General features: G+C 43.0%; 1 protein-coding gene across 1 annotated transcript; it reads left to right on the top strand.

The window, feature by feature from the left end:
- The first annotated feature begins 89 nt into the window (after window positions 1–89).
- On the top strand, window positions 90–23,623 carry wnt6b (wingless-type MMTV integration site family, member 6b). Its single transcript, XM_084362923.1, has 4 exons — window positions 90–452; window positions 10,005–10,225; window positions 20,183–20,514; window positions 21,847–23,623. Exons 1-4 carry the CDS (start codon window positions 373–375, stop codon window positions 22,306–22,308), a joined length of 1,095 nt encoding a protein of 364 aa, XP_084219049.1. The 5' UTR covers window positions 90–372; the 3' UTR covers window positions 22,309–23,623.
- Window positions 23,624–27,999: the final 4,376 nt, after the last annotated feature.

Here is a 27,999-nt window from a genome sequence, read left to right as displayed (position 1 = left end):
TCGTGCGCACTGCTTGCGAGCCTCGTCCCTCCTTGAAAGCATGTAACGCGGCTGCGACAGACAGAGCAGAACGACAATGAAGAGGTTAACCACACCTTTGAGAGCGGACATCTCTTCAGTAGCCTCCTGACCAACTTTCTTGCGCATTAAGATGCGCCCGACAGAAGAGGAGCTGGAGCTGGATGGTGAACTTTTTGCGCTCTCGTTGACAGACAGTTTCCAGTGAGCTTCTTTTTTCGCCGAGCGTGTCCCCGTCAGAAGACAAGGACCTCCTATGTATTTAAGAAATAGTCCAACTCGGTGTTGGCTGGGCTCGTCAGTGCTTTAAACTTTGCCGGGGGGGGATCTCCTGGAGGATTTGCTGCGTTCACCATGACGGTTCGTCTCTCACGGATCCAGCTGGCCCTGTTCTTTATCCTGCTCTGTCCGGTCAATATCATCGGACTGTGGTGGTAAGTGTTCGGCATTTCCCACGTGTTTTATGTCCCTCTGTGTCGTGTCAACCTGGGACTTAAGTCATCTCACTTGGTTTCATTTTTACTTCTGCGCGCAAACATGTGGCTGAGTCGTTGTTTGCAGCACCACCGGTCAGCATTAGCTCACCGGCTTTTCACCTAAATACTCAGGATAGCCTGGGAACCATCTGTGACAAACATGATCGTCCTTATCAGGGCTGCAGCAGCAGGAACTCAAAAGAGCTAAGGTGATATGCAAAATCCAGAAGTAATAGAAATAACCAGACAAAGAAAGTATAAAAGATGCCTTAAATACATCTGTTTAATAGTGTTTTAATACAAATAAATCACACTTAATTCTCTTTTTTTATGTGCTCTCTCGAGGTAATGAAAAACAAAAACAAATCAACATTTCAAAATATGGGAAATATGGGTCCTGAGGGTGAAGGACAAAGAGTCAGAGGGTGGTGAGAGAGGTGTCTGCTGGTCATTGCCTGCAGTTATACATGGAGGAGAGAGGAGTGGGAGATAGGTGGAGGTGGTGTGTGTGTGTGTGTGTGTCTGTGTGTGTGTGTGTGTGTGGTGGGGGTTCAGTCAGGAATGTCAGGTGGCCCTCTAGGCGCAGTGGATATGTCATCATAAAACAATCCATATAGGCTCAGCTCTGTGAGGTGTGTGACAGTCGGACAGACAGACAGACAGACAGACAGACAGCAGATCTGCTGATAACATATTTTCTGTACATGTGGGTCTGTCTGTCTGTCTGTGTAGTACTATCCCGTGTGCAGTGTTTCATTAGACAACATCCAATATGTTTGGCTTTCTTTCCCTCTCTCTCTCTCTCACACACACACATGCACACACTTGAGCAAAGCGGCAGTGTTTGAATGTGAAGCTTTGTGATTTTTTTTTTTTTTTTTCTTCTTCCAGCGAATCCTCCCACTGTTCATTCACAGCCCAGTCAAGGTCAATGTGGGTTGTAGTGTCAGAGCGGCTGTGCGTGTCCTTGTATGACTGGCAGATGGACCGGCAGCTTTAGAGGACGCGTCTCCCCAACACACTGTCCTCATGTCCTGTCACTTCACATGTAATCTCTAAAGATGTGAGGTAAAAGCATGTCACCTGTGGGGATTTAAAGTTTATGTCAGTATCTACAAAATATTACCTGCTCCTCATTGCCTCTGTTATATTACTGGTTTGATGTATATGCAGGGTTGACATGCAGGATGAATGCTCAGGATATACAGGTGACAGTGGATAGATACCCTACGATGGAGGACATATGTCAAAGCTATTAAATCAGAAAGTGTATAATCTTCTGAGGTGTCACTGAACAAGAGGCGAAGACTGCATTCACACTAAAAGTGCTGAATCTGGAAATGCAGTTTACGTGCAAAGATCTACACTTAAACGCCCGAACAGTTCAAAACTAGACAAAACAGCAGTGCATCATAGTCGCCATCTGTTGATGAGAGCGACGGACACAGTCCAGTTGCACTGCTGAGTCTCGTGCTGTTTGTCCCATGCTCTCCATCTTCACCGTGAGCGTGTCTTCATGAAGCCAAACTCAGAATCTGTTCCTTTCAGTGTTCGCTCTCGGTCAACGGACCGAGTATGAAACAGTGATTGGATCTTGGCTCGAACATGCTATAGCTGCAATTCAGGCAAACAGAAACTCTCCTGGTGCAGCGCTGATCAAATCCGTATTTTATGACTGCAAAGTCAACCGACAGTAAATACAGGCTTTAGTGGAGGTGTGTGTACTGTGCGACTGGTAATCTTGATGTTAAAGTGATCACTCAGAGGGTTAGTCTGCTCTTGTTTTCTAAAAGTTTTCCTCGTCCACCAGAGTTGCCCGATTGGAAATGTTGGTACGTTTCAAAATAGAGATCGAAAGAGTCTCTGTCGCGAGAAATGCAGGCTCCGTGTGGAAGGAACGAGAGAGAGAAAGGATGCGTTCCAAATGTGAAAATCAGCCGGCTTACTGTCGACGAAGACAAGTCACTTTTTACCCAGAGGGGTTGTTGGTCTGTATCTGAACTGTGCTGTGACCCAGCTGTGGAGGGAGGGAGGGGGAAACGACGTCCCTACAGGGGTCCATCAATCAATTTACTTTGCCTTTAAACATTTCTTTTATTTGGGCTAAATCTGGCAAACTCCTGTCATCTATTAGGGCTTAATCTGCACTTAAACACACAGTGATGGAGACATGAGAAGAGAATTAGGGGCCATGTCTAACTTTATGGATGATTATTTAATAGTTATTACCAATCAAAGGACCACAGGTTTCAATGGTAAGCATGACAGTGTTAAAGAAAACATGATCATTCATCTTAATTTATGATTTATGACTATTCAGCACCTTGTTTCCATCTCATAACGTCCGTATCATTGTCCCGCCGGCAGCACATTTGTTTTAAATAAAGCTGTAGCGGATTAAGAGAATCAACACGGAGAAATCAGCGACTTCCTTTTTATCCCCACTGACATACGTTGTCATCTTCTTTCACTCGCTCACTTGTTCGCCGGCTCCCTCGCATTCGCACACACACACACACACACACACACACACACACACTCGTTCACACACAGTGGCCGACTGTGGTGCAGCTCGGGTGAAGCCACACCTGTGGCTTGCTCCGCGCTCTGCCAGGACAATGATGCTCTCTGTTGAAAGCTGCTGGACATACCACCGTACATCTCCCTTTTCTCTGTCTCACGCTCGCTCCTCTTCAGTGTCTCTATCTCTGTACTTGTCTTTTGAAGGAAAATACCTATCGCGCAGATAGGTTGTCGCTGAAGGAAGGGAGAGAGGGCTGCAGTGATAGACAGAGAGCGAGGGAGATGAAATGCGGGGAGATAGGCGTCCTTTCAGAGCCTCTTCTGATTAGAGCGCTCTAATCATTTGGCCTGAGAGCAGAGAGCACAGCTCAGAGGGGTGAGGAATGCCTTTGCTCTCTTATACTGGTTTTGACTGCAGTGCTTAGCAGGGCCAACTTTGCTTGGTGTGTGTGTGTGTGTGTGTCTGTCAGAACCCCAGTTTGGCGGACGGCCCGCCTGGAGCGTGCCACAGGCCTACAGGTGCACACACACACTGCATTTGTGTGTGTGTGTGTGTGTGTTTCAGCTTTCTCCTTAGTGTGTTTATGTGTGTGTCAGTCCAAATACATCTCCAACCAGTGGATCCTGGTTAATCTGTTTAACATGCGCTCATTCATTCAGTCTTACAGTTATGGGAACATGTATGCACACACACACACACACATACACACACACACACACAGTCTATAGTCTGAGCCACCATCATCACCAGAGTAGAGCTTCATTGTAACAGATCTTATCTTGTCCGCTCCACTCCTGCTCTGAAAAGCTAGATGTCTAATCAGGAGCAGGAGATGGGTACAGATAAAGATTAAATGACGATGTGGGTTTTGGCATTAGGCAGAGAACTAAATTAAACGCGTCTATGTGCATGCGTGTGTGCACTTTTGTGCTTGCATGCGTTTTTGTGGGCATTGGTAGATGAAGTAGCTGTGTTCCAGTGTCAGACATACAGAGGGCAGAGGCTAAAAATGGTCCAACATCTGTCAAAACGGCTCTATAACCAGCCCCAATCGCTAGAATGAATGTGGGCAACATTTCCACGAGCCACAGAAACTTTACGATTACTTATGTTCAGTTTTAAATTTTGTGCGATGACAGTGCTTTGCCTATGATCTGGTTAGGTTTAGGCACAAAAAACCCCTTGGTTAGGCTTAGGAAAAGATCGTGTTATTTGGTGCTGTTGCCACAAACATGGCTGTAAAGTGTCCTGACGTCTAATTAAAAATACCCGATTTTCGTCTGGAAATTCTCCTGGGGTCCCGTCAAATATATCCGTTTTGTCTTGACATCTCGTGGTTTCAGGCTTGCAAATGTCTATCCCCCCAACAAATTTACCATTACTCAGCTCCATTTATGATATAAAGAAGCCCTCCTCTCAGTCATACTTGCCTCTTTGTGTGTTTTGCAAAAAGCATCACCCTTCACACCAAGTTAGCATTCAAACTCTGCTCTCTCTTTCCCTCAGCACCAACCCCGACTCTCCATTCGAACGCATTCATTTTTATATTTGGGTGTCAGACAGCGCCGTTGGGTGTGCCACTGTCCAATGTTGTTACAACTGAACAAACATTTAGAGCTTGTTTTTCGTGTGAAATTGGTTTGGTGGTGTTGGTTTCCTCTCGGTCACACTTTATTGTGACTACTTAAATTGGGTGCATTACAAATTAGGAGCGCTGAGAGTTTTTATAGAAACAAATCTCAATGTTCTCAGCTTTGTCTGACATCAGCGAGAACAACGTGAACAAACATGTTTGAAAGTGATCGACGCGCTCCAGACTGCAGGGTCAGGAACACGGGGAAGAGGAGTTATTGAGGGCACACAGACCCTCTCGAGCTTTAGTGATGCTGGCAAGGTGCTGAATTTGTTCCCATCCACCTTCGGCGTACTTTGTTTGGAACGCCAGACAAATTTTAGACGTGTTTTGATTTTCTTTTCTCCATCGTGGCTTTATCTCTTTGTTTCCATCTCCTCATTATCTTACACCGAAGCTCTTACCATCTTCTCCTACCCCCCAGTCGCCCTCTTTTTTAGCCATCTCTCTCTATTTGACCCTCACTTCTCTCTTTTCTCTCCCTCTCCCGCTCTGGCGTCTCAGACTAGCGCTTGTCGTGACTTTCTTCATCTCCAGCATACTTGAGGGATTAAGGAGGGATGAAATTCACTCATTCGTGGGCGGAGTGAAAAAAAAAAGAAAAAAAGAAGGGCCCCGTACAGAACAGCACTTTATCTATGGTGCCGTGAGATCCTTAATGAAACCTGAGGTCGCTCTGAGCACCGATGTTTAATCTCTGTCTGACCCACCTCTGGGCCCAAATAACACTGAATAAGACCTTGATTTCTAATATCACAATATATTATTTAAAATTAAAACTGTCTAGCCAACCAAATGTGAAAATATATCACTTAAATGAGCTGATTTAGACGTTCAAGCAACTACAAGGTAAAGGTTTAGCTCTGGATCGGACCAGCTGTTATCTTGTCACAGGTGGTTACAACGTTTAAAGTCCTATCAGTGCTTTTGATTTGGGTATTTTTGTTCCTTTATCTCATTTTATCTCTCCCTACATGACCCCCTGTCTCTGTTTTGGGACTGTATCATCATCAAGAACTGTTCATGCGAGACGGCGTTTCCTTAAAACCCCTGATAACATCAGCGACTGCACATCCTAGTTTGTGTTATCCGTTCGGGAGCTGTATCTTAAATGAGAGGCAGAGGAACAGTGGCACTTTGCATGAAGAGGATCTGATTACCGCCTGACTTTGTAGTTCCTCCTCCAAGTGTACACACGCTTTTATTTCTGTGCATGCCTGCACAATAGCGAACGCATCAGCTTGGATGAACGTGCGTGTGTGTGGGAAGGATTTTGTGCAAAAGCCGCACTGCTTCACACGTATGCATCCATTTGAAGCGTCCCGTTTTGAGTATTAATCAATGTGTTAAAAGCCGTTCAGCTTTTCTTTGGAGTCCTCCCATATTCTATTCATCCTCGCAGGGATGCACACTTTTATGTAACGATCACCAAACAAGGGCAAAAATGCCGGGCGCTTACAGTCATCCTATTATCCAATTAATGCACCCCATTTTTGGGTATATCGCCAGAGACGCGCTTTTCCACCTCAGTTCACTCCACTTTCCGGTTCAGACTTCATTCCCATTCTCCTCGCATCATGCTCTGTTGCTAAACTTGAATTTATGACAGTCCAATGGGGATCATCAAAACAGCCTTGATCCAAAATTAGGGGATGATTTCATGCCGCCGAGTTAAAAGGGGTTTCGTAACTATATTTTGATTATCCGTCTCAACTGTTAAAACTTAAACAAAGCTATGCAATTTTTCTACAACCAGTTTTAAGTCCTACTATTGCTCGTTTCTCTGCTCTTTCTCTATTGTTTCTAACATCCCATTGCAACTGTTGTAAAGCTGCTCATGCTGACAGATTTATGAAATCGAAAGGTACTGAACTGAATAAAAAAGCACATTTGTTGCGTTTATTTGTTGTGGCTTGTTGAGATAAGTTACAGCTGATACCGCTTGCACGGATATGATAACATATGTGTCAGCGTTACAGAGAAAGAACCCAAGGTAGGCAGGTAGGAACAAAAGACGAGCTTTAATAAAGAAACAAAAAGGCAGGCGGCATAAAAGAAGAAGCAGGCAGGGACACTCCAGGTAATACACAACACCATGGATCTTCTGTTACTGATGGATTTATTAATCTCATTCAGTGAACATCACCGTGACGATGTTCAAAACGTTAAACTAAACATACCTCGCTGGCTGCACACCACCGAGACGGAATGAGCCTGCATGAACGGTGTAAATCTTTACAACGGGCAATTTCACATCATCTTGATACTCTTAACCGTCAGCGGAGTGTAAACTTCTCAAGCTTCACGTGTCTTTTTGGAGGAAATAACTTAAACGTGTTAGTGAACAACATAAACTTGCTGATTGCGACAGCGAGACGTGTCCCAGTGAAACACAGAAGTAAAAAAAAAACGTACCTCACGCATAATCTCAACACAAAACAATCAATATACGTAAAAAGAGTTGACAGAAATAAAATGTAAACAAACATGAAGTAAAGACAAACAATATTATGGGCACTTGGATTCATACTCCAAACAAATAAAAGGGGCAGCAGATCACCAGAGTAATGCTAACTGTCGGCTAGTAAGCTCAGTTAACCGTGCAGCAAGCGGTCGTATTGACAAGGCAACTACACAGGCTTAAATACAAACTAAGCTAACGGGGGGACGAGGTGCAGGTGGAGAGACACTGAGACAGGTGTGTGTGTGTGTGTTGGGGGGTGCGAGTGTGGAAACTGAACAAACAGAACGCAAAAAAAAAATAAACAAAGATGCAAATTACCCCAAATTTCTGATTTACACGTGTCGTTGGTTTGGATTTTTCACCGTTCCACTTCGCAGTATTGCTTTTGTTTGAAAAGCGATCGTAAGAAAACTTTTCCTTCGCTGTCACAGCTCTCCGTCTCGCTTTCAGGAAACCATCCAAACTTCATCCAGTACATTCACTAGTTTTACAACTCTACACCTCCCATTGTAAAAAGCAGGCTGGCTATTGTGAGCTGCTGACAGAGCTGCCTTCCCTTCCCAGCGCTGCCCCTGACACACACACACACACAGACGCCGACACACACTCGCAGGCACAAACAAGCAAATCCAAATGCTGTTTCTCACATCCATAACACTCGACACAAACACTACATAAATATACGTGCACATGAGCACGTCAGTTTCGTTTTCTCTCTCACACACACACACACACACACACACACACACACACACACACACACACACAAACACACACAGTCTGACATCAGTGGGTAGATAATAAGTGGTTGTTGAGAGGGAGTGTGTGTTGCTAAGTATTGTACCTGTACCTGCTAATTAACACGCACAGACTGTCTGTATGATTTAATTATCTGTGTGGCTGTCACACACACACACACACACACACACACACAAACTTGAAGAAAACACACACACAGAACACCTGTATTGAAAATACTACATTGTCTCCATAGTGATGTTGTCAATACACTCGTAATAATCATAGAAGGAATGCAACAGTGGGTGTCACTGGTGTCCCTGGAGTGTGCGTACACTTGTGAGTGTGTGTGTGTGTTTAGACAGCGACGAATGCTCTGATGCAATTGGATTTATTTTCTTTTGCTATAATTACCAGGTTTTCACAATAAACACCTGCTGTAGGATTAGGTACATTTACTCCCCTGATCTCATTGATGATGGCTACGTTGTGTGTCCTGCCTCTGTTTGTGTACGTCCTCAGAAATTAAATCTACGCGTCCGCAAGACAAAATATGCAATATGCGTGTTGTATGTCTCTGGCCTTAGAATGGATCACAAGGCAACCATAACTATTATCCATGCCGTCTGTCATCATCACGTCATATCAACATTATTTTGGGGCGTTTTACCTCCGGATCTTCTATCCGTGATGTTATTGGCCAAGAGTCCGACGCAAGATTCCCTTTCAGCCGTGTTTTCATTCGATCACGCGTTGACGCGTCATCCTGTCATACAAACAGCCTTATAACAATAAAAATCGATAGGTTTTCACAAATGTCAAAAAACACAGGGGCTGAGTGCGGATGGATGAATGTGCACGGACGTGGTTGAGTGTGTTCGTGCGTGTGTGCAAATGTCTCGCTCGGTATCAGACCGCCAGGAGAGGGGATTGGCAAGAGTGTTTGTTCTGCTTCTTAAAACAAACTCTCGAGGCAGATGAATGATATCAGGCGGCGCGATTAACGGGGACAAGGCTGAATGAAAACCTATGAGGTAGTCGTTGTGCTCGCTCTCGCCTCTTTTTCTCTCCCTAGCTCTGTCGTGCAAACCCTTCTGAGTCCTGTTTCGTGGTCAAACTTGACGTTATGGATCACGTCTGCTTCGGATCCAGTGAGTAAAAAGTCAGCTGTGAAGGAGGCCGGAGAGAGATGGAGTAAGTGAAAGGGAATTGAATGTACATAATGTTAACAGCGTGGAGGGGATGTGGAAATAAAGTCGTCCCATAAAGCCGCTTTGCTGTTATGCCACTGAAGAGGCCACAGACGCTGGCAGTGCTTCTGAGTGGCAGAGCCAAGCTCCTCTTTCCCATTAAGAGTTAGAATAAACTATTTATCTTTATTATATACACTCATCTGTCAAAGCTCTTCAGGAGGTCCAGGGTCCATATTCATCAAATACAACATGTATGTATATATATTTTAATGTTTTAAATATTTGAACTGCACAAAGAGTGCGTGATTTATTTCGCCACACATTTAAACATTCATTTTTTTCTTCTTTTTAGTAATTTAATACGCACATTTTTCATTTAGATGGGTTTAATCTGGGATTTTCTTTTTTCAGCACTGCTGATTGGAGGGATACGCGCGGTTGAAACTGTGAACTTCTTAACTGTTTTAGACAATTTCCAGAGAAGCTGTATCTTCGGGAAATCTAGAAAGTTTCTGGTTTACCAAAATCAACTTAGCATCAAGATCGACTGTAAACGGCCTGTCTGTTAAGAGGCTTCCAACTGTTTCACTTCCAACTCTGAGAGGACCACACAGTCCTCCCGAGTGCGGTCCAACAGCAAAAATACAGACTTGTGAATCTGACGTCAGGGTTGAGATGCCTCTGGGAAACTCGCTGCTCTGTTGTCTCCCACGTGCCTCTTCAAGAAGCTCATTGTCGCCACAGCTGAGAAGTGGTGGGCAGAGTTGGCAGGCTCGGCGGCTGCAGACAAAACTCACATTTGGTTTGTGGCTGCTGATGAGGGCAGCCACATTGTTTACGGTGTGATTAAGTTAACAGGTGTTGCTCACCAAAAAGAAAAGTGGGAACTTTCTATTGTTATCACGTTACTGAGAGATTTGCTCACTTCTCTTCTCTGACATTGTTTAAACTTTTCCAGGGCGGTGGGAAGTCCGCTGGTGATGGACCCCAACAGCATTTGCAGGAAGGCGAAGCGTCTGGCGGGGAAGCAGGCCGAGCTGTGCCAGACTCAGCCGGAGATCGTCAGCGAGGTGGCCAAAGGGGCCAGGCTGGGCGTCAGGGAGTGCCAGTACCAGTTCAGGTACCGCCGGTGGAACTGCACCAGCCACAACAAGTACTTTGGCAAAATACTGCAGCAAGGTGAGTGACAGAGGAATGGATGTGTTCTTGTGTCTTTTTCCACATTTTGGGAAATAAACTTATTTTCATTTGCAGAGAATTTCATGTGAAAATTGATACCACTCACATATCTTTTTGTTCAATAGGGAGCTAAATTAACTTAGCCTAGCACAGACTGGAAACAAGGAGAAACAGCTGTCGAAAGCTAACAAAATTTGTAAAACTCACTAACATGTTACTTCCAACATATTTAGCATAACAAATGTTGGATCTGGGTTGCAGAAATGTGAGATCCAAAGATTTTATTCAGGCGACTGTTTATTCTGAAGTGTAAAAACATCAATTTATGGTTTTCTCTGGGGTCACTGCGATATAAATGAGATATTATGTGTCAGTTGGTGAGCTTGTAAGCAGATTTTGTGACCCTTGCACTGGATAGCTGTTTCCCCTTGTTCCCAGTCTATGCTAAGGTAAGCTTGTAGCTTCATACTGAACAAACAGATGTAACAGTCGTATCAATTTCCACATCTAGCTTAACTCTCAGCGAATTAGTCAAAATCCCCAAAACGTTAACAAAGCTACAAGTTGTTTCCTGTTTTCAGATCTTTTTCTAGGCTAAGCTAATCATCTCCTGACTCTGGAGGGGTATACTGTCGTAAACGGACATATGTGTGAGTGATATCAAGCTTGTCATGGAGGCCTTGGCAAGAACGCAAAAAATATTCCCAAAATATTGAACTTTTAGGGCGTTAGCATCACAGGTCATCCCGGTTTTTGGTTCGGCACTAGTTGAAAAACGCTTGTGACTCACTTCTATGGATTGTGTACCCTGTTCCTAGACCAACATAACTGATGGAAGAGATATAAATTCCCATAATCATCTTTCCTCTCTATCAGTCCTTCCAGAAGTCTTTTCCTTGGTTTCAAAAAAACACATTAAAAATACTGTCACGTCCAATTTCTCATCCGTGAGTACCTTAGGATCTGAACCCACGACCTCATGACCGCAGCTGACGGCCTGACATCAGCTTGAGGTCAGATCTCCGTCTGATGGCACTCCAACAGACAAGGGCAACTGTTGTATCTCAGACCAGACATATTCACACTCGACTGACTCTCCTCTTCATCAGATCGGGCACGCTCGAAATGATCAGCGAAAATTGCTCCTTTCTCTTAACATCTCTCTCTAAGATCTCCTAACATCTTCCTCCAGCTCTTTGAAGTCTGTAATATAAATGACGTCGGGTCACCGCCGGGTCTTCTCCAATTACTGTGTTGGCTTTTCTCTTGTATGATTAGACTCATAGAGAGCTGCTTGTCTCTTCTTCGACTGGTACGACAGAGAGTCTTTATCTCTGTGTTTAGCCAACAAACAGGGAATAACCGATATTAATGTACAACACACAACAAAAAATGTGTCAAGCGTGTTATTAAACCAATTTTGTGTCTCTTTGCTGGCAGATGTGCACACTGAAGTTTTGGGCTCACCTGCCATTAACGTCACAAGGACGTGGCGTCTGACATTTTAATTATATTAATTTTCCGTGCCGTAATATAAAAGTCAATACTGATTGGTTATTTTCAATCTTTTTCCATCAAAGCTGCACAACATTTTGGAAAAGTTGTGATTACTTCTTGGACCGAGCTTACATAAAAATTCCAAGTACCTGTCATGCAGTACCAAACCCTGAAAATGTGATGTGAACTTTTAACATTGTCTTATATTGGAAAGACAGAGTAAGCAACCTGATGCGCATGTCTTTGTCTTCAGACATCTTGGTGTAGAGCAGTTTCACAGCAGTCACTTAAGTGTAAGGCCATTATCTTTCTGATCAACTGACATTTTACAATAATCAGAAATACAACCTTGATTTTTTGGACTCTTTGTAAAACATAAATGTGATAATGTGCCACTAATTTGTGTAAATGTATGCTTTTTCTGGGGAAGTTGTGAAAGCTCAAAAAAACTGTTTGAACAACCCACAGGGAAACAGGTTCATAGTATCATGATTGGATATGAAAGGGGCATCCTCGAAAGGCTGGATGAGTCGAGATTCACCGCTTTGCAAGGATTTTACTACATGGGCTCCAGAATACTTTTTAACTGTTGTCGGTACACACAGGTTGTTTGCAAATGATTTAATTCTGTTTTTATAAATGTGCCCCAACTGTTATGGACTCAGGGTTTTATGTGAAACAGCAATTACAATTGTCAGAAAGAAAATAATTAATGCTCCACCACCTCTAAGCCAGAACTTTGCATGGCTACAGTCAGCCTTCAGGCAAAGTCTGTTATTATTTGTAAAGACAACGTTTTGTAAAGTGTGTGTATATTACAGTAAGGAAGCTTGATAAATATACAATTTATGCTTACAAATCAAAGGTAGGATACCCAGAGTTTCATTGCTTTTGAGAGCATCATATCTCCAAACCAGCAGTCCTGGATCCTCAGGGGAACCCTGCCCTGCATGTTTCTGATGTTTCCCAGCCACAATGCACCTGAATCAAACGAGTGGGTCATTATCAGACTTCAACAAATGATGAGCTGATCATCTGAATCAGGTGTGTTGAGACGGGGAATCATCTAAAACATGGAGGGCAGGGTGGACCAGGATTAAAGAACATTGCTCTGAACCATACATTTATGCATAATTTGACTATAGCCGGGACCATTAATCCAACGGTTGACAATGTTCAATACGGATATGTTGAAACTTCACATCTGATATGTTGAAACTTCACACTTCCAAAACAAATCTGGAAAAAAACGTCAGGAAAAAACATTAAACACTAGTTAAAAACATCCTGTTGGTTTTGTGTTTACAAAAGTTGATACGCCATCAGTGAGCAGGGGTCTCTCGCTTGGCAAACCTTCTCAGTCAACTCAAATATTGTAGATACACATATGAATTGTACAAATTTGTGCGTATCCATGGTTTGCAGAAACCTTTTATTCTGGTTGGTGTCACAACATCAGAAAAGTCCATAAGTCAGTGACTAATGTCGCTGATGATTTAAAAGCGTGTTTTTTCCTGTTATCTCGGTGGAATGTACGACACTACTAGTGTTGCCAGTGTCTCTTACAGACCAAGAAGAAGGAGAGAAAAGATTGACGCAAAGATAGATTGAGACAGCGAGGAGGAAGAGCGAGGGAAACAGGGACAAGAATCTACCAGCAGAAGGCCGACTAGCAATTAATCATAAATTCCTGCCTGTCTATACGGAAGGCCAAAGTGCTCCTCTGTTTCGAAGCCTTTGTCCTCAATTACCTGGATCGGCTCTTAATGGCTGTTTATCATGACTCGTACCAGTAAATGTCAAAATAAAAGTGCCTTTGTATTTATTGCTCACTCCCTATAAGTGGTTTACTTAACCTCATTGACCTCTATTTAGAGTTTAATGCGATAAGAGACTCAAATTACTGTAATGACATCTATGTTTGTCTTTGTAGTGAAATGAGACAATCTGATGCATTTAGTCCATGCATGTCATGTCTCCATGGGGATGTTGTCTGCTTCTATTGTGATACTAAGATTATATTTTCAAGTGCTACACACAGCAGCTTTGAGGGTGGGGGTCTGCCTCACTTCCTCTCAGACTTAGAGTTGTATCAAGGCAATGAATGCGATTAATTAGTGTTGAGTTGCAGCTTTTCTCTTTGCACCATTCACAGATTTGTTATGGTCACTGTGAACTATCTTTTTGAAGAGGCAGGGAAGCTGCTCCGTCACAGTAAACTATGACATAAACAAGTTTGATGTGGCTGCATCTGTCCCTAATGAAGGTTCGTTATGTCTGTGCGTATACACTTCTTCTTCATCTGGTGCTGTGTTCATGTGCATATTTGAAAAAGTGTTTTAGTAAATACTTTGTAGTGAATAATCCGATTAGCATATGGTGAGAATGTTGGTTTAATTAGTATATGACGATGACAACATGTTCTCTCTCCCAAAGTTGGCAACTTGGTCAGCGGCCTTACGCTTCAAACTAGCATCAGTTTTGATGGTTAGGGTTAGGAAAAGATTACGCTGTGGGTTAAAGTAATTGTAACTGACATCACTGATGTCACGTTACATCAGGCAATCATTTACATATGTTCACCTCCTTATGTTACATAATTTAAAAACAAATTTCTCTTGACTCGTGGTCAGAAATTGGATGCAAACACTGATCTTGGGAGGAACAGTTCTGTGACTGACTCACTCCAACCACCCCCTGACTTGAACTCTCTCTGTCTTTATACTGCTGCACTAGAGGAGCGCTGGGCTGCATGTATTCGACATACTGGCATTGACGACAGGCTGGGTAATGATGATCTGTGTGCGATATGGTTTGTTTTGTTGTTAAAAATTGAAAGAATATTTGAGGTGTCATAAGGTTATACCTGTATAGTGAAAACAAAGCCACAGGGTGTTTATGTCTGGAGCACAACCAAGCTGGCTGAACCATCCTTCTCTGCCTCTCTTTACAAAAACACCTGCAGGCTATCTTCACCTACTATTCAAACATAAACCTCGCAGCGCAGCTTTGCTTCGTGACATGTTAAAGGGTGGCACGGCTGCTGGATGTCAACATGTGTGTCTGAGGAAGAAACAGACTAGTGATAAGATAAGTTGCATGCATGCAGGTGAGTCTGTATTTCATTACAGACATTCATGTGGCATGGTGCACATCTACATTTTGTCTACATTTTGACTTTTTGCATTATGCTACTAGAAGAACAAGAGATCCTGCAGGTTTCAGCTGATTTCACAACATTGCTGAAACACTGCCATTTCACACCTGTATTGCAACAAGTGTGAATGAATCAACGTGTCGACACAAGAATGACAACTCATTTTGCGTCTGTATTGAAATGTTACCTCAAACCTTTCATATTTAATCAGCTTCAAATCGAGGTCAAGATTCTGGTTTCTCCTCATTAATTGGTGGGTATTATCTTCTTTTCTCTTGATCACAGCTGTGTTTAAATAACATACAGACCCTGGAGCGGTCATAACTGGCGGTGAGAGCCAGCCAGCATACAGTGATGCTACTAATCACATGAGGGATGTTGCGGCTCTTCTTTGAATGTCATGATAGATTGTGTTACTGTGTGTGCACTGCTGCAGAATAAACAAGGACTCTTGCTTCGGGCTGCACGATGGTTGCAAAGTAATTAAAAAAACAGTTGTCAGTCGTGTCAAATATTTTATTACTAGTGATCCTCACAGGTAGACAGAGGTATAGAGACAGGTATTTTCTTGTATTTAATTGGTTTTCAGCCACGAAATGTGGCACTCCACTGCATTCACGTTACAACACTGCTGTTGTCGGTATCATCTGCCCCATCATGGGGTTGCCAGTTTGTTGCAATGTTAACTATGCTAACTCCAGCCAGCTAACACTACGGATGCTAACTCTTGCTAGCTATCGTTAACATTGCTAACACTAGCTAACGTTAACGATACTAACTCTAGCCAGTTAACATTATCGATGCTAACTCTAGCTAGGTACCGTTAATGTTTGCAAATGCTAGCTAACGTTTACGATACGAACTCTAGCCAACTAACATTATCATTAACTCTTATTCTGCACCTTTCTACAAGCTCTGAATGTGTGTTATTTTAAATTTTAATGATTTGTGTGCGTAAAAATGTTCTAAATAAATATGACATTTAAAGTAAGGAAGTAGAGCTCCTGTGCTGTATGTCGGTAGACAGTACGATGCAGTATTTCCCCCTGACTTGACACCCTTATATGTATCCTTTTAAGCAAAAACCAGGCAAGTACACAGATGTCAGGTTGTTGTGTTTTCCAGCTGCGTCCTATGGCATTAAATCAAAATCATTAACTGAAAACATCCCCAAACTGAAAGAGATCTAGAAGGGACCAGAGTACAGTCAGCCTCGATCTAAACAGACCTGACACTTATTCGAACGCTCATTGGTGTCGACCTCAACTGACCCTGATAGTGACAGACAGATGCTAGCAGCAGCACGCTGAGCCAAAAATGAACAAGCAGCTGTAATCAAAACAAGCAGCAACTCTTCATTTTCCCTTGTGCGTCACAGTTCACACACTCCACCTCACCTCAAACAACACATTATTGTTTTGTAATTGTGATGATCGGAGCTGATAATGAGCTCAGATCTGCTCGGTTATAAGACATGTTATCACGCGGAGCAGAGATCTGTGGCGATGCAATGAGACCCTAAAGCACGTCGGTTGCCCTTCCACGTGGAACAACACGTAGAAGTGTTTTACGATCTGACGATGGGTTAAAATTACGACCTCGTTAAGGAAGGAATTAGAATGGTAGACATGTGGTTAGGGTTAGGTAATGATGATTAAGTTAAAAAAAACAGCAACACTGCACGACTGTTGGTTGGAAACGAGAAACAAACAGCCCTCCTTTAAGTGTAAGTCCAAAGGTGTGTGGTCCACACTACCTGGATCTCCTCTCTGTGTCATCTTGGGGCACGTTTTTCTAATTTAAATTTGTTGATAAGGTTCGACAAGTGTTATTTCTTCTACTTCTTTTTGTGCTTTACACTGTTTTTTTGTGCAATGTGCATTTTTCTTGTGTTTATTTCCTCACATTTCCCAACTGGCGACAGTCTAGTACCACAGCATATCTCATTTGACTGTGTTTGCAGTTAGCCTCAGCCACAACGGACGACTTCTTCCAAACACATTCTGGCAGACTAGATGCTGCAGGATGCACTGCAGCTCCTGCAGACCTCACTGCACGCTCCGATCTTTGTGCAATCTGTAGACGCACCTGATGTGACCACCAGCCAAATTGAACTATGCTTTTTCTGGACTGTGAGGTCTTTTTACACTGAACTACTTTCAGCTGTATCCTCCCAGACCTGCCTGTATCACTGCCCTAAACGTCAGAGTATTAAAAGAATATGTGCTAATTCCTGCAGAAGGGCTTTCTGGAATTAGAAGCAGACGTCGACAGGCCCAGACACCCTCCATGGCAGAGAATTTGTTTGGAATTCATGTCTCCGAGGAAAATATGAAACAGGGTGCCTCAAATCATTGGATTTTTGATAGCCCATTTTTACGCATAACAATACCCCTTTCTCTTTCAACGCTATGCTGTCTTTTTTATTTCCTCCTACTCTGTTATTTGGATTTCTTAGTCTCTGTTTGTCTGCTTTTAGTTGGATAATAAAATAATAATAGGTTTTTTAGCTGGAATCGAACATATATCGACAAGACATTTTTGTTTATGCAGATTTCCCCACTAAATGCAGTGTTTCCCCAGTGCATCCAAGGACATCTCGACCGTCTGTTTGGACACAGCCTGCGTTGCTATCACCATATTGCACTAATAATGAGTCGTGCGCTGATGTTTCACACACGTGTCTCTAAATGGATCCAGGGATGTTTTGGAGATGACACATCTTGATTCAAGTATGTCGCTGCTTCTGAAAAACTCAGCTCCGTTCTGCTGAACAGCAGGATCAGCAAGGTGTGGTCTCCACCGAGCTGCAGCACACCACCACACACAGTCACAGAAATGCTCTACATGTACCACCATGCACATGTTAAGTCACAGATTTAAGTTATTTATTTAAGCTGGCACCAACCTCAGCCAATCCCAAACAAACATAATGAGATAGAAATCCACAGGACCTGTTGAAATATCAAAATAAGACGCACAACGTTACACAAGCTGACTGTTTGTTCAATGGGTAGATCTACATTAAACAATACTTTTCACACACATATGCACACAAACTTGCCTGCATTGGAGACATCTCAGGGTGTTGGTGTGTACAGCTGGTATTGATATCACGGCGCGCTGGGGTGTGCAGGTTTCGTCGCACGCCACCCATTCTGTGTGTGTGTGTTACCATTCCTAATGAATCCCATTCAGTGAATCATGCGATATGGAGTTGGCAGCGTAGACGGTGGTGACTGCACGCTCGCCGCCTTCCAGCTCTTAGGAATAAAAGTCCTTCGCTTAGTCTGCACACACACACACACACACATACGATGGCTCGCTAAGTGGCTATTCTTTTTCTCTACCCATTCCCCGGTGTCCCATCTATCTGGGCAGAGGTCTACCATTGAAATTATTAATGTCCACAATAATTCCCACTGCTTGCTTGTTTCTAGGCAAAATTTACACACTCTTATTGTCAACAAATCCAGTGAAATTTCCGCAAAGGCATTAGTCCATCTCTCTGTACTGTTGCACACAGCTCCTGCCCCATTCGGTTCTGCTCTTTAAACATGTCACAAATGCATTACCTGTTTGTGTGTTATAAAGGTTCTTCTGCGTGTAAAAGATCTTGAAAGTTAAAAAGGTCAAAAGAAGCTCTTCTTTCCCACAGAAAACACTGCTCCTGAAACGCCTCGTCAGTAGTCCCGCCTTTTATTCTCTACACATTCGCGTAAATTTTGCCCAGCGGCTAGTTTGACACTCAAGAATTAATTTAGCACAGCTGCTCTGTTGTTCTTAGCGGTACTGGCTCAGGTGTCTGTGAGCTGACCAATCAGGGCAGATCGGGTATTAAGGGGGGCGGGCCTTACAGAGACGGGAGCTGGGCACTGGACAGTATGACAAAACTGATGTGTTTTTTGAGCAATAAAGAATGCAAACCTATTGTAGCTGTAACCCAAAATTATATTATGAACCTGGAAGTGAGCATAATATGTCTCTTTAAAACATAAATAAAACAGAATGTCATAATTTACTGATCCTTTTTGACATATACTTAAGTGAAAACAGTAAAAAGACGATATGTTGTACCTCATCAACTTGTAAGGATATTTATAAATAGACTTGGGTACTCCACATATATTTACGCAGAATGCAATACTTATAGTTTATTAATCAGTTTATTCTTGATTTTTGACTTTTAATGGAATGTGCTTAAATTAAAGGGTCCATATAATGCTCATTTTCATGTACACACTTTTATTTTGAGTTTCTACTACAATTTTGTTACATGCTTTAATGTTCAAAAACATTTATTTTGTTTCAAACGGCCCATTGCTGTAGCACCTCTATTCACCCTCTGTCTGAATGCTTCGTTTTTTAGCGCCTGTATCTTTAAGGCCCGCCTCCCCTAAAAAGCCCAGTCTATTCTAATTAGTCAGTTCTGAAAGGTCTGAGCAAACACCACCCACCAAGTTTCCACAACAGCTCTGCCGGTGTTTTAAGGGCGTGCCTGATGGTGGTGATTGTACGTATAGTTGTTGGAAATCTTACTTTGTTTAATACAGGACCTTTTCGTTTAACAGCGAAATAACCTAAAACCACTATCGATACTACAGAAAAAATGAGGTGAAAGAATGAATGTGATATGTACAATGAAGCTCTTCTCTCATTTCAGCCCAGTAGTCCTCTTGAGTTTCTGTCATAGCTGTTCTTTTGTTGTTGAGTGAACGACAATAGCTGCAATAACTGAGGATAAAGATGTGTTGAGCCGAGGGTGTGAATGATGCTGAAGCCACCGGCGAGGACAGACGATCAATTTGCAGTTGTGGTTGGACGTGCCTTTGGCCAAGATTTCTTAAGCTCTGCACCAGAAATAAATCAACAGCTGTGGTGTGCATGAATGTACGAGCATGTGTACGAGTGTGAATGTGAGGGGGGAGAAATAGTCGTACACTCAGCACCACGAATCCAATGACGCTTGAGATCATAGTAATGGACGAGGATTGAGAGAGCGATGCTTTTATCCCGTTCCATGTAGCTGTAATATTGACTGACTGGATGGAGGGAAAGATGCCTGGATGAATGGATGGAAACCAGCTCCTTTCTCTCGTAGTGCTCTCTGTTTCTCCCAGTAGTTGGCCGATGAGTGATTGTGGAGGATGTGGGAATGATTCAATTTAAAGAGCTCTGTAAAGGATAAAGATCGAAATACTGTATGTCCAAATGTGGGTTGGGGTAATGTGTACAGTAGGTTTAATGTGAATGTAGTGCCACCTCGTCATAATGAAACATTTTTGACGTTTTTCTGTCCGTAGATATCCGGGAGACGGCGTTCGTTTATGCCATCACGGCGGCCGGCGTGACCCACGCTGTGACCCAGGCCTGCAGCATGGGAGACCTCCTGCAGTGTGGCTGTGAGGCGACCAGAAACAGAGTGCCGCCAAGGCCACCTTCATCCTCCTCCTCCTCCTCCTCCTCCTCTTCCTCCTCCTCCGGGGAGGGAGTCAAGTGGGAGTGGGGGGGCTGCGGAGACGATGTGGAGTTTGGTTACGAAAAGTCGAAGCAGTTTATGGACGCCAAGAGGAGAAGGGGCAAGAGCGACATCAGGACGCTCGTTGACCTGCACAACAACGAGGCTGGGCGGCTGGTGAGAGACAGTTTCAGATTGAAGGCCTCTAGTGTCTGTTCAATTTCTGTTTACATTTTAAATAAGTAGAGATTGAAATTGACTGAACACAACTGCAATGCACTTTGTGAAAAAACATCTCCACTGCTACTATACTGTAATAAAAGCCCATCTGATATTTCACCAGTGTCTCAAAGGTTTGAGCAGCGAAGGTGTTGCTTGTCCTGTGGAATGTTCCATCATTCCACGAACATGCAACAGAGAAAGACATCGCCCCCAGCCATATTTGTGTAGCGGCGTAAGCTGATATTCTTACAAGAATCAGGTTTCTGAAACACAAAAACAAGAGCGTGCCACACATTTTGTTTTCAAGCCTCCGAGGCAGGTAGCTTCTAACATTTCTACAGCCCTCGTAGAAGTTTAAAGTTCCTCTTTGTCGCTCGTATGAAGTATGGCCTCGACACGTCAACGGGCTACCGAGAGAGTGGAGATAGAGTAGCAACTTTCGAGAGTTTATGCTGATTTGTAATGTAGCTCCGTAAATCGTCCACATCACATTTGCTTTTAGCCGTTTTGCTGGTCTCGCTTTCTGTTACGCCCACTTGCAGAAATGTTGACACACGCACGAGCAAAACACAGAGTTGCAAAGTTCACTTCAGTCGGGGTCAAAGGCAGGTAGAGAGCAGAGGAGGATTTTGGGACATAGTCCAACTGTAGCATTAGCGAACAAACCATTTGGACAAAAGACGAGACCTGCACACAAATGCCCAGAGGTTGAGAAATAAGCGTGCTGTGATGCGTGCAAATGTCTGTTTGTGTGCATGCATGCGTGTGTACTTGTATACACATTGCAAGTACCTGTGTGTGTGTGTGTGTCTGAGCCGGCAGGTGTGTGTGTGTGTGATGGGTTAATTATGTGCAGTATAAGTGAATGATCTGTTGTCAAGGCTTGTTAGATGTAGGAAGGCTAGAGGCAACATGGAGGGAGGGGGGGGAGGTTGTGGAGTTAAATTCCTTCTGAATAGCGTCTGCTTTTATCTTACCTATCTATCAGTGTGTGTATTTGTGTGTGTGTGTGTGTGCTGAGTGTCTGATCCAGTGGCTGTGATATATCACGAAAACACAATAATAAATTACCTCTTTAGAGAACTTGCCATTTGTCAAAAGCAGTTCTGCTTCACTTCAGGGTAGAAGTTTGAAAGTAGCCTTTGTCCCTTTTTTTGTGTTTGATCAACCTTCTCTCTTTCTCTTCTCTCGTCTCCCGTTTGCCCTCCTTCACCTCTCTCTTTCCTCCCCCTGCCCCTAACCCTAAACCCTAAACCCACCCTCCCCTCCGCACTCTCCCCTCCCCAGGCGGTGAAGCTCTACATGCGGACAGAGTGCAAGTGCCACGGACTGTCGGGCTCATGCACCTTGCGCACATGCTGGAAAAAGATGCCTCATTTCCGTGAGGTAGGCGACCGCCTGCTGGAGCGCTTCAACGGCGCTTCCAAGGTGATGGGCGGTAATGACGGCAAGACCTTGATCCCCGTGGGCCAGAACATAAAGCCGCCGGACAAGCAGGATCTGATCTACTCTGACGAGTCGCCCGATTTCTGCCTCGCAAATCGGAAAACTGGTTCGCTGGGGACACGGGGGCGCATATGCAACAGCACAGCCATGGACATAAGCGGCTGTGACCTGCTGTGCTGCGAGCGCGGCTACCGGGAGGAAACGGTGGTGTTTGAGGAGAACTGTCTGTGTCGTTTCCACTGGTGTTGTGTGGTCCAGTGCAAGAAATGCTTGGTCCAAAAAGAGCTGAGTCTCTGTCACTGATGAACTGATGAACTGAGGTTGGGAGCTGTTAATATGAATTGGTTAATTATAATTACTTCTGTTACTTTTTTGAGAACTTTGTATAAGTATGGCTAGTGTCAGCGAAGGATAGCGTTTGGACTTTCACTGCGATCCTTTTGTTTCCGTTTTTGCACCACTCCAATCAGATAATGCCCCTAAAATGTTTATTTCAAATTTTTGATCCCAGTTCTGGATCTTGGTTCCCGGGAATTTTGAAAGACAAAACAGGAAGGTTCAAAGGGTACAGAAAGTAGATGCAACCACATGGGACTAAAGGAAGGGAAACAGAGACATGTTTCTTTCTAAACTACCTATTTTTCTTTATTCTTGTATATGAAAAAGGACCAAAGAATGTGAAAATGTTCCATCTCAATGAAAGAGGAGGATCTGCATGTGCCACAGCTTCTTAGTGTCACTTCCACCAACAGTTCAATAGCATAGATGCTTGACAATGACTGCTATTTAAAACCAGGAGTCATTCCTACTGTATGTTCCCAGGGTCCAATTTACATGGCACATAAAGGGAACATGACAAAGGGTCCAATGTTCCCAGGGCCCAATTTCCTGATGTTGTCTGTCTGACAGCTCTAGGGTTATTGTTATTTGACCGCAATAGGAGGGTTCATGTGTGTTAACAGAATATTGACCCTGGAAACATGGAACACGAGGAATTTAGATATGCCCCCGAAAACCAAAGTGTCTCATTTGAAGATAACATTTCCTAAATTGAGTGTTCGCTAAGCCCCTAATAAAAATTCCATCCATCCATTCATCCATCCATCCATCCATCCATGTGCGGCCCCCTCCTGTTTGTCAGATCTTAGCCACAGCTCATTTCTATTCTGGTAGTCTGGATCTGGCTCCGACTTCTGCCAGTTGTTTCTTTTGGTTTGCTCTTGGCTGACATCTGGCCATGGCGTGCTTGTGGTTCAGATTGGGCAAACGGTGGCCCGCCCAAGTGCCATCATTCCACATGGTGTGTGGGCTCAGTGAATATGTCTGGTGTGGGCAACAACAATTTGCTATCTGGGATTACATATGTAATCCCTCCCACAAGTTCTGGGTCTGCCCTGGGGTCTCCTTCCAGTTGGTTGTGTCCGGAAAACCTCCAAAGGAAGGAACCCAGGAGGCATCCTAATCAGATACCCGAAACAGTGGGTGGCAGGCGACGTCAGGGACCTGGGCATCCTGACCCCCAGCATCACGGACTGGTTCTAGGTTCGAACAATTACCAATCAAAATTCTTCAGTTCAGTCAGTCAGATCAGAGCTGAAGAAATGTCCCTTGGTCTAAGAGGAACTCTGGGGTTACTACTGTAGGTAGTGCACTAATTAGGCAGGCATGCTATCATTTGCAGCCTTCGTTAGAGCAGGTAAACACAGAGTTTAATCCATTTTTTATACTTACTGCAGCCCCATGCACACTGATTCAGCATGTGCAGAAACCCAAAGCTCGCCTCAACAGACCTGCCATGCCTTGTTACGGTTGCTAAACCGTGACTGGACAACTGTTGTTTGAGGGAAGGGTTTAGCGAACCATCAATTTACTGGCCACTAATCAAAAAGGGTCACACTGACTATATTTGAACTATCTGATATTTTAAGTCATTCTGAGACGTTGCTTTCTATCTACAATATGCTGTTGGATCACAAGAAGATAAAGGATGTCACCATGGCCCCAGTTCCAATACTTTCATTTTTCTTTGACGTGTGTGTTCACAGGATGACTTTGCATAATTATTAGAGCATCTTGACATTCTACCAAAAATGTTGCTATCAATCTGTCTCTCACTAACAGTAACTTAGCCTCTCCATGTAATTGAACAGGCACTCCAAATACAAAAAGATGCTGGTTTTGACTTCTTTTTTTTTTTCCTGCTACTGCATAAGAAATATGCATAAAAGGGAAATGGTATCACATTATCATATTTGAAGAATGCTGTCGACACCATGTTTTGCAGGAGCGGACTTGGCCTGCCAACAAAGACTGTTATTTATATAACGATACGATTACAAGACTACTCACTTCCATCTCTCTCAGAAGCACTTTGGATACGATGGCTGCCGTGGACTTCCTTAATAGCTTGGCAAAAAAAACAAAAAAACAAAAAAAAACAATCCTTTTGGGGGTCGTCTGTTTCTATTAAGCCAAAAGAGCAAACCTTTATTTACATGATGTTGTTTGGTATCAAGAAAATTTGTATAATGTATTTTGTTTATCTGTTACGATACACAGGGCTAATGTAATAATGCACTTTGGATGTTAGCTTTTCGTTTGATACTGTATGTGCATAGGTGCATGTGTGTGCGTGCGTGTGAGAGAAAGTGTTAAGTATGTGTGCGTGCAGGTTGGCCAGTTATCGCCGTATCCTTCAGTTGACAGCACCTGTTATATATCTGTAAGCCGCTGTCTCTCGTTATGTTGGTTATTAAAAGCACACTGCTCTTTGACGCGCTGTCTCCGTGTGAGGCAGACAAGATACTTTATTTGTCGTTCGCAGAGGAAGTATGTTTCCCATAAACCATAAATCATGTCATCTCATTTACAATTACGTTTTTATTGCCAGACAATGTACAGTAAGTATACTGAGCTATAATACCACAGCGCTTCCACTTGTTCTGTCAACGCTGCGTGTCTTGCAGTGAGTGTTCTGGTGGGGATCTTATCGTACCCTTAAGGATCCGTCTTGCTTTGATCATGCAGTCGGTGTGTTTATGTTTCAGGCAGATAGCATGATTCAGACGAGGCTGTTACCAAAGTCACATGCTTTCAATATCGGATGTATGGAAGCTTTTTGCAGGGCCTTCATCCAGTTAATCACTGTCTCGTATGTTATTTTCTTCGAATGGAGCACACAATGACTGAATCGTTTTAAAACTAAGAGACAGAATGGCTGTAATGTTAGCGATCTATCCTCAGATCTTGAAAAAAATAGATACATTTAGACATCAATCCTTGAAAAAAACTCACACTTTTGTTCGCAGTAACCCTTGCATTTCATACACTTTGTTTTGAGGTATTCATACGATGCATTTAGGAAAGAAATCTCTCACCGATTTAACCCTTATCCCTGCCCACTTTATCCAATCAGGACAGCAGACTCCACAAAGAGGCGTTCCTGTCTGCTCGTGAGCATGCAGACAGCAGGATCCTCCCGTCTGCTGCTGAATCTGGCGATTATCGCTGCATGTTCATGTGGTGACGTGGAGAAGAGAGAGGGGTTTGCTATATGCAAAACGGACAGGAAGTTAGCTAAAATGATGACAACACTCAGCAGCTTTAAAGATTAAAAGCCAAAATCCATTTCAATGAACACGGCCCCAAAGTGTCAATAGCACAGTACACAGTGACCCAGTTGGGTGATTATTTACCGGATCTTTACTGGAGCAAACTTGCATCTGAGAGTATTTCTATGAAAATGTATTCAACATGAGTTCAGCAAACACGCTGGTTATGAAATGGCCATATCTTATCAGTGGTGGTGTTGGCATGACAGGTGGGTTTTTTCTAGCACATCAATAAATCTCTGTACACGGTAATCATGGTGACATGCCTTTCAGCTAGTTATTGTTGCTCTAACTCTTGATTGTGTCAATGTAAGGCCTCGTGATGGTGGTAATTATCAGAAATAATTACAGGATGTTTTGGGCTGACATCTCCATAACCTCTGTGACTCTACAGTACAAGACTGAGTCGAGACAAAGTCACGTCAATTGTGCTTTCTGAGTTTGCGTACTTCATCTGGCCTGCAAAGCGAGGCGAACTTAAAACCATTTGAATATTATAATATTTAGCTGAAGTAACATTAAGCACATTCCATGTACTTTTATTTTGATGCAGTGAGAGAAAAACGTTTTTGCCAGAGTGGAAATAATGTAATCGCGACCGCTCCGTAATGCAAACTACATGTGTTACAGGATCCATTGATTTGTCATCTATTTAAAGACACTTTGTCATGTTTGCTTCTCATTTCGTTATATTTTTCATTTTTGTATTCTGCAGACATCGTTTCATATCTGGATGTTACGTTGCATTTTTCATTTAGCGTAGAAGTACCGTTTGTGACTCACATTCAAAACACTATTCAAATAAAAAGTAAAACATTCATGTTGTCATCTAATCTCATTCTTTCCACACGCGGGGTTGGACTCTAATGAGACGTCAGGTGCTGAGACGCTCCTTTTGATCATTTAATGATGACGCATTTTTCAGTATATTTGGACAAATTCATTATATGAACCATGTTGACAAATTCAGGTGGATGTGACACTCACTGTAGTATCGACACAAAGACAGCACCCACTTTGTGTGTTGTTACTCTGAGTGCAGGTGTCAGTTTAAACTGACAGGAATACTCCACATCAGTCCTCTTAGCTGTGAAGAAGCAGCACAGAGCAGAGATTTTAACCTGTCAAATTCATATAAACATTAATTAATTTAAAAACATTTATATCACTTATATCTTCTAGATATCTTCCAGATATTGTGTGTTGCATGCTTTTTAATTTACTTTTTTCAGCGTGATGATTTTCACCAAACTCGATCCTTTTTAGCACATCTGCCTCGTTTAGATTGTTTTTGCCACTCAGCAGAACGAGGTGTTGTTTTGAGGTATTTATGCTGTAGAAATGAAAAGACGAGGGGGAAAAAAGAAAAAAAAGAAAAGTGGGCCTGTATTAGTTTGAGCTGTACAAGTTGACACAAGTTCATATTTTCCAGGAATTTGTTGCACGGTGGTGTGCAGCAGAGTCGGGCCAGCAGTTGTGTTTAAGACATGGAGAGGAGGTAGGCCAAAGAGGAGGAAAATGCCATGGGGCACTTGTCTCCTTCTATCTGCCCTACTGCAGCCCTCTCCTCTCCTCTCCTCTCCTCTCCTCTCCTCCTCGTCACCGTGTGCAGGCATTCAGTGCCGCATGGGCAAAGCCAGAGAAAATAGACAAGTGAGCAGATAGATTTATTGGGGCATTGGTATAAATATAGTTGCCTGTCGACATCTGTGTGCATGTGGCTGCATGTGTCTGTCTCTGTCAGTCAGTGTGTGTGTGTGTGTGTGTGTGTGTGTGTCCGTGGGAGTGCACGGCCAGGTTAGAATGGGTGTATTTTTCCATGTGTCCCTCTGAGAGAAGAAATAGTGCCTGAGGAATGCAACATCGTCCCTACTAGAGATGAGCTCTGTCCGGCGATGAAATGTAACTAAGTACATTTACTCAAGTGCTGTACTTAAGTAATTTTTGTAGGTATTTGTACTTTACTTGAGTATTTCCATTTTCTGCTTCCTTATACTTCCACCCCACTACATTTTGAAGGAAAATAATGTAGTTTCTACTCCACTACATTTATTTGATAAGGTTAGTTACAAGTTACTTTGCAGATTACATGTTGTATCAGAGCCAAAGGAGAACATTTTTAAATGTATTTATTTTATCAGCAACAGATACAAAAGAAACATTAATTCTGATAATCAGTCAACCTATAGTATACAGTATATACGTACATGTAAATATACGTTTACTTTTACTTATACTGTTGATACTTAAGTACATTTAAAATCCGATACTTAAGGACTTTTGCTTGTATTGGTTTTCACTGGACAGGAAGGTAATCTGTAAAGTAACTTGTAACTAAATCTGTCAAACAAAAATGTCGATAATATTTCCCTCTGAGATGAAG

Source organism: Pagrus pagrus, assembly GCF_965226575.1.
Source record: "Pagrus pagrus genome assembly, chromosome: 9".
In the NCBI taxonomy this organism is placed as follows: Eukaryota; Metazoa; Chordata; class Actinopteri; order Spariformes; family Sparidae; genus Pagrus; species Pagrus pagrus.
This window is presented reverse-complemented; position numbering and strand designations above follow the sequence as displayed.